Genomic DNA, 16,095 nt, shown 5'->3' with positions numbered 1-16,095 from the left:
CTCACACACACACACAGTTTTGTTTTTCTATACTTGAGAGGATCCTCTTTGACTACATTCTTTCCCTAGCCCCTAACCTGAACCTTAACCTAATCCCAATTCTAATTTCGACCCCAAACCCGAGTCTTAACCCTAAAATAGCCCCTTGAAGAAGTGAGGACTGAACACAGTGTCCTCACAAACCAGGAAAGGCGGGCTGTCAAAGGCCAGACCTCTCACACACACATACAGATACACTAGACACAAATCACACACACACACACACACACGCGCTATTTTAAAAAGTAAAATATCTAGGTATCAGTAAACATGAAGCAAGAAAGAGGGGAGGAAGGGTTGAAGAGAAATGATGCGTGTCCACTACATGGTGTGCATATTGTGTTACTGTGCTACAAACTGTTTACAGGTTTTGCTGTGAAAGTAACAATAGATGTGTCGTCCATCGCTAAACAGGCAGGATTGCCCAAACAGGTGCCGCTTTTTCAAGAGTGCCTCCCGGGGAAGAAAGAGGAAGGGATGGGTTGATGCATGGTTGGAAAAAAATAGCGTAGGTTCCGATGACCCTCCAACTGTGTTGACGACAGTTACTTGGAGATTTTTGAGCAAAAAAGTTCAAAAATTATAGTGAAACTCACAATTCAATGAGCTCTGCTATTGCCACATTGTCCCGTGTGTCAAGAGATTTACCTAGATAGCTGTGGACCATGTTGTATGTGTGTGTGTGTGTGTGTGTGTGTGTGTGTGTGTGTGTGTGTGTGTTCCTGTCCGTGTTTCGCTGTCCAAAACACACCCTCCGGCAGCTGAGCTCTGCCCCCTGCAAGTTACTGGAATCGCTGGTGCATTCCCAGGATGCCCCTCCTCTGACTGATCTGGACAGCTGCCCTGCCCGTCTTCCTCCCATAGCGCAGATCTTTGGGATTTCTGGCTAAGCCGGTACCCTGTGACCCAGGTGTGGGTCTGCGAGAGGGTCGTTTTTTAAATAGCGGTGTTTCTGGGACATAGGAGCGCATCACAGAAGAGGGGCAGTGAGGGTCACTCCATATTCATGTCCGCAGACACGATTGGGCTTTGACCTCGCGGTGTTGGTACAACATACGCCAGACCCTGCGGAGACTGGAGATGATAACTTCTGGGTGGCCAAACTCGGTAGCAGTTGTGTCTAGACTCGGTGTACCGCGTGGTATATGGTCCCTCCTTGCCTGTGTGTCTCTTTAAGTGCCAAGTGCTTCTGTGAGGGTGCTGATGGTATTGTGCTAGAGTGCCTCTGTGCTAATGTTTCAGTAATGCAATCAGAGTTTCCTGTCAGTGAAAGAGAGAGGAAGAGGGAGAGGGAGGGAAGAAGGGAGCAAGCGAGAGAGAGAGGGAGAGTAGTGTGTGAGAGAAAGAGAGATAAATGGGGGGGGGATGACTTGACAGCCGGCTTTGATTTACAGCTTGTGAACTCGCAAGTATGCATCCCAGCATAATTACCAAGAACATACACATCGAATTTTAAAACGCCATCTTCGCACGCTCCGTACACTAGCTGGCACTACAGACATTACCTGCAGGCAGATAGATGGATAACTTGATTGTTGACAAGCTCCGGTATGCATCTGAGGTACATCGCACTTCCAAATTCAGTGATGTCACGAGTATGGAAGGGGTGGTGGTGGTGGTGGTGGGGGGGGCAGTGTTGTGTGCCTCAGAGGAAAGGAGCCTCGCAGCCTCCTCCAGAGCACGTGGCCGCGTGGAGCCAGAAACATATTGTATGCATGGCTGGGGCGCTGGAGAAACCACTCAGAGCTGAACTGAAGGCTGCCTGAGCCTCCGTGCCGCCTTGAGAGAGAGGGAGCACAGCATCACCACCACACTGGTGAGGAGAGAGAGAGAGAGAGAGAGAGAGAGTGAGAGTGAAGAGGAAAGAGGGAGGGAACGAGAATGAGCACAAGAGGGAACGGGAAAGGAGGACAGAGAGAAAAGAGAGAGAGAAGAGGAGAGACGTGGAGTGCCTAGCTCCTCTCCCAGCTCCAAGCTGCGTGCTCTTGCCGTTGTTGTCGCTGTTGTTGCTGTTGAGGGGTCAAGATGAGCAGCCCTTGTCTGCTCCGCGCTGCCCCTATCAGCCAACCCCGGCTGAGAGAGGTCAAGATCAGCCTGAAGACCGGCAGCAGGGAGACCGCGGTCATCCGGACGGCGGGGTTGACCAAGGAGCCTGCCACTAGCCGGCCGTACGTCCCGGCCGAGAAAGAGGCCTTGATGAGGGTTGGTGCAAGCGGCAGCGCTGGCAGCCGCAGTAGGAGCACCCCGCCGATCCACCGGGCCCAGCGGGGGGAAGTCAGGAAGAAACCAAGGGTGGACGGGCGAAGCTTCAGGCAGCCCGAGCCCGAGCCCAAGCACCACCTGGAGAGGAACGGCGCCCTACTGCATGTCCCGCTCGCCACGGCTCCCTCGGGGCTCTCCCACCTCTCTTCATCCTCCTCCTCGTCCTCCTCCTGTACCCCGCGACGTCAGCGGCCTTCTCTTCTCCTGCACCCACCCCCTGCACCCTCCCCTTACTCCCCCTCCTCGCCCTCCTCGGCAAAGAGCATGAAGCGGGCACGCTGGCTGAGCTTCAGCACCTCCAACATCTGTTTCAACTCCATCCTGGATGGACGCTTCAGGCAGCTGCAAGGTACAAGGGTGTAGGCAGAGAAGGCAGGCCGGCCGGCCGGCACAGGTGGAGGTGTGCACGTGTGTGTGTGTGTGTGAGAGAGAGAGAGAGAGAGAGAGAGAGAGAGAGAGAGAGAGAGAGAGAGAGAGAGAAGTACCTCACAGATGATAGAGATCACACTTTCTCCTCACCACGCCCCTCCCCCTCCGCTCCATTTGTGTCGGCGCCACGCAGACCTGTGATGTAAGTGCGAGAGTGATTGAGGGTTTTTTTTTTTTTGCCCTGGTATGAAAACTCGTAAGGGTGGCTGCAGAAAAACGCTGTCATTATATATAGTTATTTTTTTCATAGATATTTATTCATTCTCAGACAGCTGTGGGAATGATGCAATTGTTCACTGACTTGGCTTTGAATATTTCATCGAGCAAACTCTTGAATAGGTTGTGCTATACCCCCCCCCCACCACCACCACCTCGGTGTCATTCAGTGCCTGCTAGTGTTACACATTTTAACCAGGGATTCATTTCCCTCCAGAACAACAAGAGTTGTACCATTTTAGTTTGTCGCTCGTCTTACACAGGAATCACTCTGTCAACACCCCTTTTACCAAACGGTTCACTGGCTGTTTCTGCACTCTGTTTTTTTCTCTACTTGACCCTTATTTGACCCTAAACCCTCTTATTTCTGCCCCAGTGTGTATGACAGTGTGGGTAGTGCAAAAAAAAAAAAAAATATATATATATATACATAATGACAATCTGTCTCTCATGGTTGCATTATGCCTCTCTGTTTCTTCATCATTCAGGTTTTAGGGGAGCGGTTGTGTCACCATGGATATTTTTTTGCAAGCTCGAGCTATGCTTTCTAACTCCCCAATGACAGGAATGCATTAGTGAGAGGAGGAAAATGGAGGAGAGGATGGAGGCGTGGGGGGGGGGGGACGGGACATACTTTCTTTTTCTGCCTCTGGTAGATTTCAAAGTATTGACTGATTCTGGGGGAGCATGGAGGAGACTGATATGCGAGGAAGCAAAGTTTGAAGCTTTGCCAAAGCAGCGGGGTTGTTTTGATTCAAGGGTGTTGGCCGCCGAGTGGCATCCCTCTTAGTCGCGTCCACTTTTTACTGAACCTTCGTTTGCCCAGATGAGGATTTTGTTTATTAAGGACACCTCACCAAGACAGCTGGCACATATTCAGTCACAACCACTACATCACTCAAAACATTTCAAATATGAGAGGTGTGAAAGACAACCTAAGAAGCGTTGAGATACACAATGAGAGAGGGAGAGAGAGAGAGAGAGAGAGAGAGAGAGAGAGCGCGAGAGAGAGGAAAACAGTTTCTTCCGCCAGTAGGTGTTTGACGTCACAGAAAGGTTGAATCAGTTCATCTGGATACAATGTTTATTGAGAGAAATGTTTCATCACTCATCCAAGTGACCTACCTCTTCAGTCTCAGCTGACTGCAGGTATCCCCACCCTTAAAACAACACAGTGGCATAACGACCGAAACCAACAATCGGTTTCCTATGCAAATTACCGTGACCATTAACCAGAGTTACAATGGCCGTGTGTACTATTCACAGAGAATTGGGGAATGTTTGCAATCAAAGCGTTGTAAGATGGCAACAGATGTACTCTTAGGCTGTGACTTGTACACTGGGGAAACCAAAGAGATGCTGATCAAGAAGATGGCACAACACAGGAGAGCTAACATATCGAGCCAGGACTCGATATGTTCCTCCACATCCTTGATGTGGAGGAACGCTGGTTTGAACGGGGAGTCAAAGAGGCCATCTATGTGAAGAGGGAACCACCATCCCTGAACTGAGGGGGGGGGGGCTATGAGTACACCTGTCACCATCTTACAATGCTGTGATTGCAACTATTCCCCCACCCTCTGTCAACAGTACACATGGCCATTGTAACTCTAGTCAATGGTCATGCCAATTTGCATATGAAACTGGTTGTTGGTTTCGGTCGTTATGGCATTGTGTTGTTTATAAGGGTGGGGATACCTGCAGTCAGTTTAGACTGAAGAGGTCACTTATGCCTCTTTTCCACTACATGGTACCGGCTCAACTCCACTCGACTTTTTCGTTTTCCATTACTGGAAAGTACCAGCATTTTGGTAACTGTTACCACTTTTCTGGTATCGCTTTTGTCGGGTTTCCAAAAAACTGGAGCGGGTACCAAAATCAATGCAGACCAGCTACACTGAGGGGGTACTGTTACGGCAATGGAAAACGACACTCTGCGAGTCGAGTCAGGTCGAGTTGAGCCGGTACCATGTAGTGGAAAAGGGGCAGTAGATGAGTGATGAAACATTTCTGTCAATAAACGCTGTGTCCAGATGAACTGATTCAACCTTCTGTGATTAGCTTTCATACCACACTCCCTTCAATTATGTCAGACGTTGTTTTGAGAGACCATTTCCAGCCATCTCCAACAGAGACAACGGAATTGCGTCCGTCACAATATGACAAAAACCAAACTGAGCAACCGAATCGAACCTTTCGAGACAGTTCATACTTCAAGATGCAGGCCTGTTTTATTCCGTACTAAAATACACAACATCTTCTGCAATCTCCAATATGTGTGCAACCCATGTTTACTGGTGACATATTGGCTCTCATCTTGTCAGAGAATCAGAAAGCAAAAAAAAAAAAGCAGACTGAAAGAAATCTCCTTTTTAAAAAATGATCGAAAGAACAAAGTCGTTATGCAAACAAAACCAGTAAAAAAAAAGTAACAGAGAAACAACATGGCAACTGGTGTGGAGCGCGTCGCTGCAGTTAAGGCACCACAATGGGCGCACGGTGGCGCAGTGGTTAGCGCTGTCGCCTCACAGCAAGAAGGTCCTAGGTTCAAACCCCGGGGTTGTCCAACCTTGGGAGGTCAACCCAGGCCCTTTCTGTGTGGAGTTTGCATGTTCTCCCCGTGTCTCCATGGATTTTCTCCGGGTGCTCCGGTTTCCCCCACCATCAAAAAAGACATGCATGTTAGGGTTAATACTCCTGTCTGTGCCCCTAACAATAAAATAATGAGAGCTGGGGTCGTGCCTGCAGGACCGGCTGCAGCGGCAGTGCCATGACTCAGACATGCAGGGTTGTGCAATGGGACCATGGGGGCACATTTGATAAAAGCTGACTGTGGGAAAGAAAAGGGGAAAAAATGGGTAAGATTGTATACAGGGAAAATCCATCAGCATGAATTAGTCATGGGGCTGTCGTTGGAGTCAAAGAGTTGACGAGAGATCACCAAGTAAAAGCATGTGAAACAGAGGAGTGTTTAGTAAGGCTTGTACTGATACAACTGGCGAGAGAGAAGACCCATAAGTTGGTGAGGAACACACATCCGCATTGATGCTGCTGCCGCTGAGATGCTGAGGTGATGACCCGTCCTGAGGAAAAACACTGGCCAACAGTACAAAACACACTGCACCGAGCAACAATTCAACATTGTTGTTCATAGTCTTTCAACGGTATTTCCTCGTGATGAAATGCGGATATTGTCGTATTGTGAGGCAACGTTTTGTCGTCTAAGTTAAGGAAAACGAGAATCGTTTACCTCAAATTCCTCACAAAATGAGGTGTGAAATACTTGAGCGAGTGTCATTTGAAAACCATTTTTGGTTTGATATTATACATTAACATTATGTTACACATTCACACTACCAAGCAGTTCAATGTGATGAACTTCAGTTGCGTTCTTTATTTCCCCCCCTTTTTTCTCCCCAATTGTATCCAGCCCCACTCTTCCGAGCCGTCCCAATCGCTGCTGCAACCCCTCTGCTGATCCGAGGAGGGCTGCAGACTACCACAGGCCTCCTCCGATACTTGTGGAGTCGCCAGCCACCAGCCACCAGCCAATTGTATCTAGGGACGCTCGACCAAGCCGGAGGTAACAGGGGGATTCAAACTGCCGCTCCCCGTGTTGGTAGGCAACGGAGTAGACCGCTACACTACCCAGACACCACTTCACTTGCGTTCTTAAACATGATTAACGTCAAATATTTTTGCATCTGTAAGCAAATATCATGATGTATATTGTTAACATGTAGAGCTCCATATTATTTACAGTTGTCTCTGGTTATACTATACTGAACGGCTTCTTGAATATGCACATCATTTAGTAGCTGTTCAGTTTAGTATGTAATCCCTCAGTCATGACAGCAAAAGATGGTATCTCCACAACAGTCAACTCTTAAAGACTAACATCACCCCACCACCATCTGCGTTGTCCTTTTGAAAAACTCTCAGGACTTGTAGGGTTTTTCAAGGGGAGCGGTTGGTTGAGATCAGGCTGTCTCACTGATCAGTGGGGGTGGTTACATTATTATTATCATTATTAGTATTGCTGTTATTGTCATTATTTTGTGTTGGCCCTGTGATGGACTGGCAGCCTGTCCAGGGTGTCTCCCCGCCTGCCGTCCAATGACTGCTGGGATAGGCTCCAGCATCCCTGCGACCCTGAGAGCAAGATAAGCGGTTTGGATAATGGATGGATGGGTATATTTTCCATATCACCATGCACTGTTGTATAATCACAGTACCGCTACAGAAATTTATAATTTATCCAAGCGATTAAAAGCCACCGAGGTCTCAACCATAGCTGGGTGTTTGATACATCAACGTTTACACAGCTATGGACAACTATCTCTGATCTAACATTGTGTACTCTCCGTATGGCTGGGGGCGGGGGGGGGGTTGTCACTGGGAACAAACGCTGCAGGCTCTGTTCACTAGCATGTGTACACAGTGATGTTGTCGTATCGGGCTTGTTGAACTACTCATCAGGAGATGGCTCAGCCAGGAGCCTCGACGTGCACCCTGTCTCATCTCAAAATCTTGCAAAGATTTGAGGCTATAAGAGGGAAAACATATACACCCTTGGTAATGCAATAGTCCTACGTTACTGCCTCACGCCACTGGGCCTTGGTTTTACAACGTTCAGTGCAGGATATGAGGTTGACACCCCAGATAGCTCAGAAAGCATTCGTCTTGGCATGGGTTCCCACCAAGGCCTCACTTTTGTGCACACACATGCACGTACACAAACACACACACACACACACACACTGTCATACCACCTTAAGCTGGCTGTCAGGTCATACCTTTCTCTGCACTCTCCACTACTGACAGGATAGGATTTGAGCGTTTGTGATGTGCCGAAGCGAGGCTGACGCTCCTAATGGTGCTTTCAGCCCCGTGACACAGAAGGTTATTTGCATGTTTTAATTGCCATTACTTTTTCATGGGCCGGTTATATCCTCGTTCATGTGGCAGAGAATTGTTCTGCACACTGTTGTTCTGCCGTGGCGGATGGGGGTGGGGGCAGAACGAGGCATGATTTATTCAATAAATGGCATATGGATAACGTAAGAGGACGGCATGTTCTTTACATGGTGGTTGTCTGACGGTGTTCTGAACGGAGCTGAAGTGGAGCACTGGGTTCTAGGTCATTTCTGCCAGTCCAGGAGATAGCTGATGTTTCCTGTGCTATTTTTCTGGATGCGTCTCTGAAGACTAAATTTAAAAGCCCGTGTCTCAGTGGCTCTCTATTCCTTTTTCTTCTTCTTCTTCTGATTCCCCTCGCCCTCTTGTCTCCTCTGTCTGTCCTCCTCCTTTCCTTTCCCTACTCCTTTCAGCTCATTTACCTTTGCTAAGTTTTCTCTCTACATCTCTCTCTCTCTCCAATATCTCTCGTCTCTACCGCCCCACCGTGTATCCCTCTCTCTTCATGTTTCATTCCTCCAACTCTCCTCCCGTCTCTCCATTCTCTGTAATATCTTCCATTATCTATCCTCCCCTTTTTCTCTCTTTTGCGTTCTCTCTCTCTCTCTCTCTCTCTCTCTCTCTCTCTCTCTCTCTCTCTCTCTCTCTCTCTCTCTCTCTCCCTCTCTCTCTCTGCGTGTCTTGTCCATCCCCTATCCTCCTTTTGTTTTGTTTCCTCCCCTCTCCAACTGTTTGTTTTTCTCTCTAACTGTTCCTCTTCGCCTGTTCTCCGCAGCCCCAGGGTCTGAATCATTTATTACAGGGGCCATTAAGGATGCAGTCCTTTGCACTCATGTTTGCGATCAGGAATAAACAGGGCACATGACGGCAGAGAGAAGAGGGGAACACATACTCAGACACACACCCTACAAGACACCCTGTCTTCCCAAGGAGGGAAGGTGTCTTACCCCAAACTGTTAAAGTTTGATGGGTCAGCATGCGTGTGTCTTTATTGTTTTGTGTGCACGTGTGTGTGTGTGCCTACTGTATATCTATTTATGTGCGCGTGTGTTTCAGGGATTTTGTGTGTGTGTGTGTGTGTGTGTGTGTGTGTGTGTGTGTGTGTGTGTGTGTTGGGTATGAATGGGAAAATGGGTTTAGGGTAACTGTATGAAAGGTTGTATTATTGAGCCATCAGACACAATGCCTTCATCCTCATTACGTGTAAACGGATTCATCCTCAAACATGATAGCCACTATTTGAAACAAGAGACACCTGCTCTGAAATTATCACGAATATGGCAGCTTGTTTATCAAGCATTCCCTAAAATGCAAAAGTCTCTGAAAATACGACATCAGAATTTTTTGCTGACAAGTAGTGACTGCTAGTTACCCGTCAGCACCGTCATTTTTTCTTGTACCTAGATAAATACTGGTGTTAACGTAATAGAAAATAGCCAGCCTGAAACTAAAACACATATGTTGCTATTAAACCTGTTTGTTGTTGTCGTTGTTGTTTGTTTGTTTGTTTTTGTTTTCCTAGCTTTTTGGCAGCTGAGTTTCAGCCAGCAATAGAGTTGATCAAAATGAATATGTATCGATACAATCTCCGAAACAGCCAATATTCCGGGGCTTCTGGTGAAGCTGCTGGCTGCTCGCTTCCGTTTCCGAGAGGACTTCCTCTTCCGTGCGTCCGCCATTGTTTACAGTCGGATTAGCCGTTTGAGACGCGAGTGTGGCGTTGGGTTTGAGAGACCACGTCTACGACCGGATTGTTCCACAGGTAGTCGACACCAGTCGAACGTTTCTCCATACAATACCCAAACACCGATACTTTTTGTAGGTGTTTTAGGTCCAGACGACATTTCGGGCCAACGCGTTCCGCCTCTTTCGCTCCCCACACGGACCAACGTGCAACCAACGCACGTTGCGGTACAAACCGCCGCCTACTCAAATGTGATTGGTCAATACTACTCGAACTAAAACGGAAACTGAAACCAGAACGCGCCTCTGATACCAAAATCTTGTGCCGTCGCTTGCGGTGTGAGAGCCACGGGTTCGCGTCCCGGATGCGGCGTCCCGGATTGCACCCCGAATTCACTACTGTATGTATGTGTATATGTATGTATGTATATGTATGTATATATATATATATGATATAAGGATGATTGCTTATGGCATGAAACAGGCTTGTACTGTCTCATAAAGAATTGACTTACTAGATTATTTGCTCCTTATTTGTTGAGCACTTTCCCTACCGTTGAGTGTTTCTTTTAACAAAGTTATATGTGTGTGTGTGTGTGTGTGTGTGTGTGTGTGTGTGTGTGTGTGTGTGTGTGTGTGTGTGTGTGTGTGTGTGTGTTTTAATAAGAGATTAGTATCAATATGGGATGAAATCATCCTTTTGTTATTTTTCTCATAGACCCCTCTTGTGAAGGGTATTGAAGGATGTTTTGAGCTCAAATGTTTTTTTTTTTGGTTGTTGAGGTGAACCTTTTCAGTTTTTCACCATACCATAATGTTTTTGGAGCACGTTTATTACTGGTTAAGATTGTTAAATAAAACATCCATATAATGACACAATTCATTCATAGGATCTGGACCATACTGTCCATTTCCTGGTAAGGTAAAGGGCAGTGCATCCATCTTAAAGGATAAGTTCTCTTTTTTGAACCCAGACCTCATTGAAACGTTGTCAAGTATGATTTAAAATCTTCTAGATGAAAATTTCATCAATCCCTTCACTTTTGAGGAATTTATCACTTTGCTGAATCTTCCCACTTGGCTTCAACACGGTCCAATATGGGGCAATCGCTTAAGCCTTCAAAAACCACGATTTATCTCATTTTCAAAAAATGGAAAGTTCACAGTACAGTCAGATATGGCATATATTGCATTGAACAAGTAATCACCAACTATGCCCTCTCATCATCTCATCTCATCATCAGCCGCTTCTCCGGGGTCGGGTCGCGGTGGCAGCAAGCTAAGTAGGGCACTCCAGACGTCCCTCTCCCCAGCAATGACTTTATTTTGCACTCGTGCAAATGTGTTGTCCTTGTTACATCCATGGGTGGATTACCGAATGGGCGTAGGGGCCCAAGGGAGAACGGGTCCCAAGCCAGAGCCTGTGTGTGAAGTCACTGTTATTAACTTTGCATTTCTTCTCGCATAGTCAAAGAGCTTAGTCATTCATATCAATAACAGAGCCCAAAAGTCCTACTGAAAAACTGAAGGAATAGCCTGGTTAATAGTTAATATGCTGTTGGCATTGATTGTGAGTATGCGCGCTGTAAATCCTGTTGAGGTACAGCTACCTGCCCTGCAAGGGGGGGGGTATTATGCATCCATGCTCAGGGGTGTGGTTCGCCCATGGTTACATCCACACTGGATTTCTTTTCTTCTGTGGGACTGCCAGGGTAGCCTACGGGACTTCCTGCTCTCACAAGCGTGTGAGTTTACAGATGTGCGTTGGGATGTATGGCATCAGCTGCAAAAAATTGTCTCAAATCAAATGTGAGATCAGATTTTGCTCCCATTAAAACCATGCTGAACAAACATGAAACAAATTAAAATACATGTAACTGTATTTTCCAAGAGGGGAGACATCTCTTCTTTTTCATTTTCATTGTTCTCACGAAGATTTAAACGATTTCCCCCTTAGACTTTGTTGAAGCCCAGTGAGAAGATTCAGCAAAATCTTCTGTACACTGAAGCAACCAGTGATTATTTGGTCTGTACGGCCCCCCCCTTTTTTCCCCCCCTCCCAATTGTATCCGGCCAATTACCCCCACTCTTCTGAGCCGTCCCGGTCGCTGCTCCAACCGCTCTGCCGATCCAGGGAGGGCTGCAGACTACCACATGCCTCCTCCGATACATGTGGAGTCGCCAGCCGCTTCTTTTCACCTGACAGTGAGGAGTTTCACCAGGGGGACGTAGCATGTGCCGAGGATCACGCTATTCCCCCCAGTTCCTCCTCCCCCCGGAACAAGCAGCGACCAGGACACATACCCACATCCGGCTTCCCACCTGCAGACACGGCCAATTGTGTCTGTAGGGATGTCCGACCAAGCCGGAGGTAACACAGGGATTCGAACCGGCGATCCCCTAGTCTGTACAATTTTAAATGACATCTGAGAACATTTTAAGGAGGCTTTATTTAAAAAAAAAGCGAACTTGTGCTTTAAGTGACTTCTATTTAGGTAGTGTAGGAGTGCTGCAGGTACAGACTAGTGGGTTCTTAGACTAAACACGGGACAGTCTGTGTGGATACAAGACTTTTGGTATTGTTCTTGAATCAAGATCAGTCAAGTTTTCAGACTTAGAAAGATGGAATCCTACAAACTTTGGCACTGAATAAGCCCATTGTTGTATATGAGTTTACCTGCCCACTACTCTGTCACCCCCCCCCCCCACACACACACACACACACATTAAGCGTATCCGAAAACTGTAAACATAACAGAGTACTTTGGGTCATATTCACACATGGCGCTGTCAAATTAAATTCTATTTTCTCTGCTGAGTCGGTGGCCCATCTGCCGCTGCTCTGACATATGATTTACTATAGTGCAAGTGTGTGTGAGCCCAGCCCAGTGAGACGTGACACCATATGGGCAGCGCTCACCGTTGCAAAACTTCTCCAAGCTGTTTCTTTTACTGGCTGTATTTGCTGTATAAGTCCTCATAGAAAGTTGTCCTCTAAAAGCGTGGAGTTTTGCATCAATACCTACACTTAATCATACTCAGAGTAGTTTGTTTGTGTTTATTTTTGCTATCGTTCCACGCTGTGATTATGCACAACTCGATCTATTATTCTCGGGAAGCCGAAAAATTGATGGTCAAACGTAAGCTGTTCTGGTGATAGCCTCCGCCCTCGCACCAGTTATTGTAGGTCGCAAACACATCTGAAAATTGAAATTGGATTGAAAATTGTTGGTTTCCTCAGCAAGGTGAGTGCAACACTTCTGCTAATCGATACCCCCCCCCCCGGTGTTTAAATTTTGTTTTTGATCTGCATTGTGACTGATGTAAAAAAAAAAAAACCTCTATAGGGGATCCGGGTGGTGTGGCGGTCTATTCCATTGCCTATCAACATGGGGATCGCCGGTTCGAATCCCCTGTGTTACCTCCGGCTTGGTCGGGCGTCCCTACATACACAATTGGCCATGTCTGTGGGTGGGAAGCCGGGTATGGGTATGTGTGCTGGTCGCTGCACTAGTGCGTCCTCTGGTCGGTCGGTCGGTCGGTCGGTCGGTCAGGGCTCCTGTTTGGGGGGAGGGGGAAAGGGGAGGAATAGCATGATCCTCCCGAACATTACATCCCTGCGGTGAAATTCCTCACTGTCAGGTGAAAAGAAGCGGCTGCTGACTCCACATGTATCGGAGGAAACGTGGTAGTCTTCAGCCCTCCCCGGATCGGCAGAGGGGGTGGAGGAGCGACCAGGATGGCTTGGAAGAGCAGGGTAATTGGCCAAGTACAATTGGGGAGAAAAAGAGGGGGGAAGAGCCACCAAAAAAAAAAAATAATCCTTTTGCTATCACTGAATATTTTATATTCATTTTTGGTCTATAAAAAGGGTGAAGAAGCCACCAGAGAAGGTCTTGAAACATGTCACACAATTTTCAAAGGAGTGGCAGAGGTAGACTGTACTGGATGAGTATTCATTGGAGATGTTATAACTAGTCCAAACTTCTAATGGCATCCTCATTTGCTGACGCTGACATGATGGTGGGGCTGTCTCGGGCGGTGGGATGATGCAGCGAGTAGGAAGACCATAACAAACCATGAAGGAAACAGCCAATCCCTGCCTGCTGGAAGGGTGCTGTCCCTTTAGCTGCCCGCTCTATGCCTCTGTTGTGTGGTTATTCACAGAGCTTGTGCTACTTCATGTTTTCCTCCCACCAGATGAGCGTGAGGCGGTCCAGAAGAAGACTTTCACCAAATGGGTCAACTCCATTCTGTCCCGGGTTGGCTGTCGCATTTCTGACCTCTACCTGGACCTGCGAGACGGTCGCATGCTCATTAAGCTGCTGGAGGTCCTCTCCGGGGAGCGGCTGGTATGAAGCTAAACTTTGTATCTATGCTTTTGTGTGCGTGTGTGTGTGTGTGTGTGTGTGTGTGTGTGTGTGTGTGTGTGTGTATGTGTGTGAGTGTGTATGTATCTGCATATGAATGTGCATATGAGATTACTTGAGTGAATATTTAAAAAATGATCTTTAATCTGTTGTGTATTTTAGTGTGTGTGTGTGTGTGTCCTTGCAATTGCTCTATATTGTTCTTTCCCTTCTTTTTATTTCTGTTGTTCATTTTCTGTCTCTATTACATCCTTCCCATCTCTCTCTCTCTTACTCTTGCATCTATCCTTCCTTTCTCTACTTCTCTCTCCCTTGGCCATTCCCTCCCTCATGCTCTCATTGACTCTCTCTCTGTCTGTGTCTCTCTCTGTCGCTCTACCTCTCCTCTCCCTCCAGCCAAGGCCCACCAAGGGCCGTATGCGTATCCACTGTCTGGAGAATGTGGATAAGGCCCTGCAGTTCCTCAAAGAGCAGAGGGTCCACCTGGAGAACATGGGCTCCCATGACATCGTCGACGGCAACCACCGCCTCATCCTGGGCCTCATCTGGACCATCATCCTGCGTTTCCAGGTAAACGACATCACACTCGATGTGCCAGTTACAAGTTATCGTGTCGGTGATGGAGTGAATTTGGACTTTGAAGATGCATTTTGAAACCACACTACTGCATTTCCCCCTCCCTTTGCACTGAGCATTATTTTGGTTGTTGTTATTTTGATTGGATAGGATCAAACTTTAATGATTCCTGGTGAGAAATTGGACCACAGCAGCCGACAATAGGACACAACACAAGGAGTCCGGGATATAATTAGAAGTAGAACGGATCAATCTAACATAACAGTAAACATGCAGGGTGTGCAAATGAAAGCCGGCCAACATCACAACCCCATGTTAACCGAAATGTTGAAGTCAAACATCCGGATAAGGAAAGACAATGAAGATATATGAAATTACATTTCATACCAACAGTATCACAACAGCAGAATGTGTTTTGTAAAAAATATGAATGTATAAGACATATTTCAAGTGGATAGCAGCCTGATAGCTCAGTAGGTAATGGCACCAGCTTTCCCGCTGGAGGTCAGGGGTTCAAATCCCGCTTCGGGTGAGTCTCCAGTAAGAGTCTGTGGCTTAGACTACTAATGCTGTACAAGCCAACGACCTCTCAGAGGTATGTCGGTTTGGATAAAAGCATCTGCTAAATGAAATTGTAAACATATATAAATTTACAGCTATTTGGCAGGCATGCGAAATGCGACAGTATAAGACGCCAACTTTGCAACTTAAACATGTTAAGGAATAACATGCTGGTGCAACAAGCCATCAAAAGCTTTATGTTTTTGTGTACAATTGTGATCATAGTAAAGCCACAGAAAAGTCAGACATCCCATTAAAAATTTTCCACGTTCAGCATCTTTTGTTGCCCGTGCCACGGCGGGATCTGATGAAGAAAAACATTTCAGATACTTGCTGTAATCTCCACGAGCACAAACACAATCCCAGAAAATCCAGCTAGCCTGGCAATGCCGATCACTTTGTAGTCTCACTTCCGATTTCCTGGAATAAGGTGCCTTCAGCCACTGTTATCGCCTGTTAAAAACACAACCAGAACATCAGGACGTGTCTGCTCTTTCATCAGCATGGGTGTTTTTTTTTTTGGGAGGGGGGGTACATATTTATTTTTAATTTGACAGCGGCACTGTTATTTTTAGACATTAGTTCAGACAATATAGCCCTCTGCATTTTTCAGTCTTTTCAAAAAATAGGAGAAAAAAAAGAGGAAGAAAGGAAGGAGTCTGTCGGCATCTTTCGCAGTCTGAATAAACCAAGGAGAGCCAAAGCTGGTTAAATTTAGCCCTCTCTTAGGGCCTGTCTCTCAGATCACATCCCTGCTCCAATTACTGGCCTACTGTGTGGGAACAAAGGAGACTTGATAATTATTGCCCCTTGTTCGGCTCCGCTCACTTTTGACAAAAGTTTCCAATGCCGGGGATGCAGCCAGGGGAAACGACGCCACCGATGTATGGTGTGAGACCAGTCTTGTTTTACATGAATCGGTCGTGACAAATAATACATCGCTGACAGATATTTGTGTCGCTTTACACCGAAATATTCCCTCTCCGTGCAACTTATCAAGGGCGTGTGGCAGAATCTAATCTGCCCATCCTCTGTTGTGCTG

General features: G+C 46.9%; 1 protein-coding gene across 1 annotated transcript in view; it reads left to right on the top strand.

Moving 5' to 3' along the window:
* Positions 1 to 16,095, top strand: part of sptb (spectrin, beta, erythrocytic) — a 63,684-nt gene that overhangs the window by 5,593 nt on the left and 41,996 nt on the right. Inside the window, exons 3-4 of the mRNA XM_056295538.1 lie at positions 13,747 to 13,898; positions 14,313 to 14,486. Of these exons, the coding sequence (XP_056151513.1) occupies positions 13,747 to 13,898; positions 14,313 to 14,486 (326 nt within the window). The remainder of the gene's footprint in view (positions 1 to 13,746; positions 13,899 to 14,312; positions 14,487 to 16,095) is intronic.

This window comes from Lampris incognitus, chromosome 16, assembly GCF_029633865.1.
Source record: "Lampris incognitus isolate fLamInc1 chromosome 16, fLamInc1.hap2, whole genome shotgun sequence".
NCBI classification, from domain to species: domain Eukaryota; kingdom Metazoa; phylum Chordata; class Actinopteri; order Lampriformes; family Lampridae; genus Lampris; species Lampris incognitus.
This window is presented reverse-complemented; position numbering and strand designations above follow the sequence as displayed.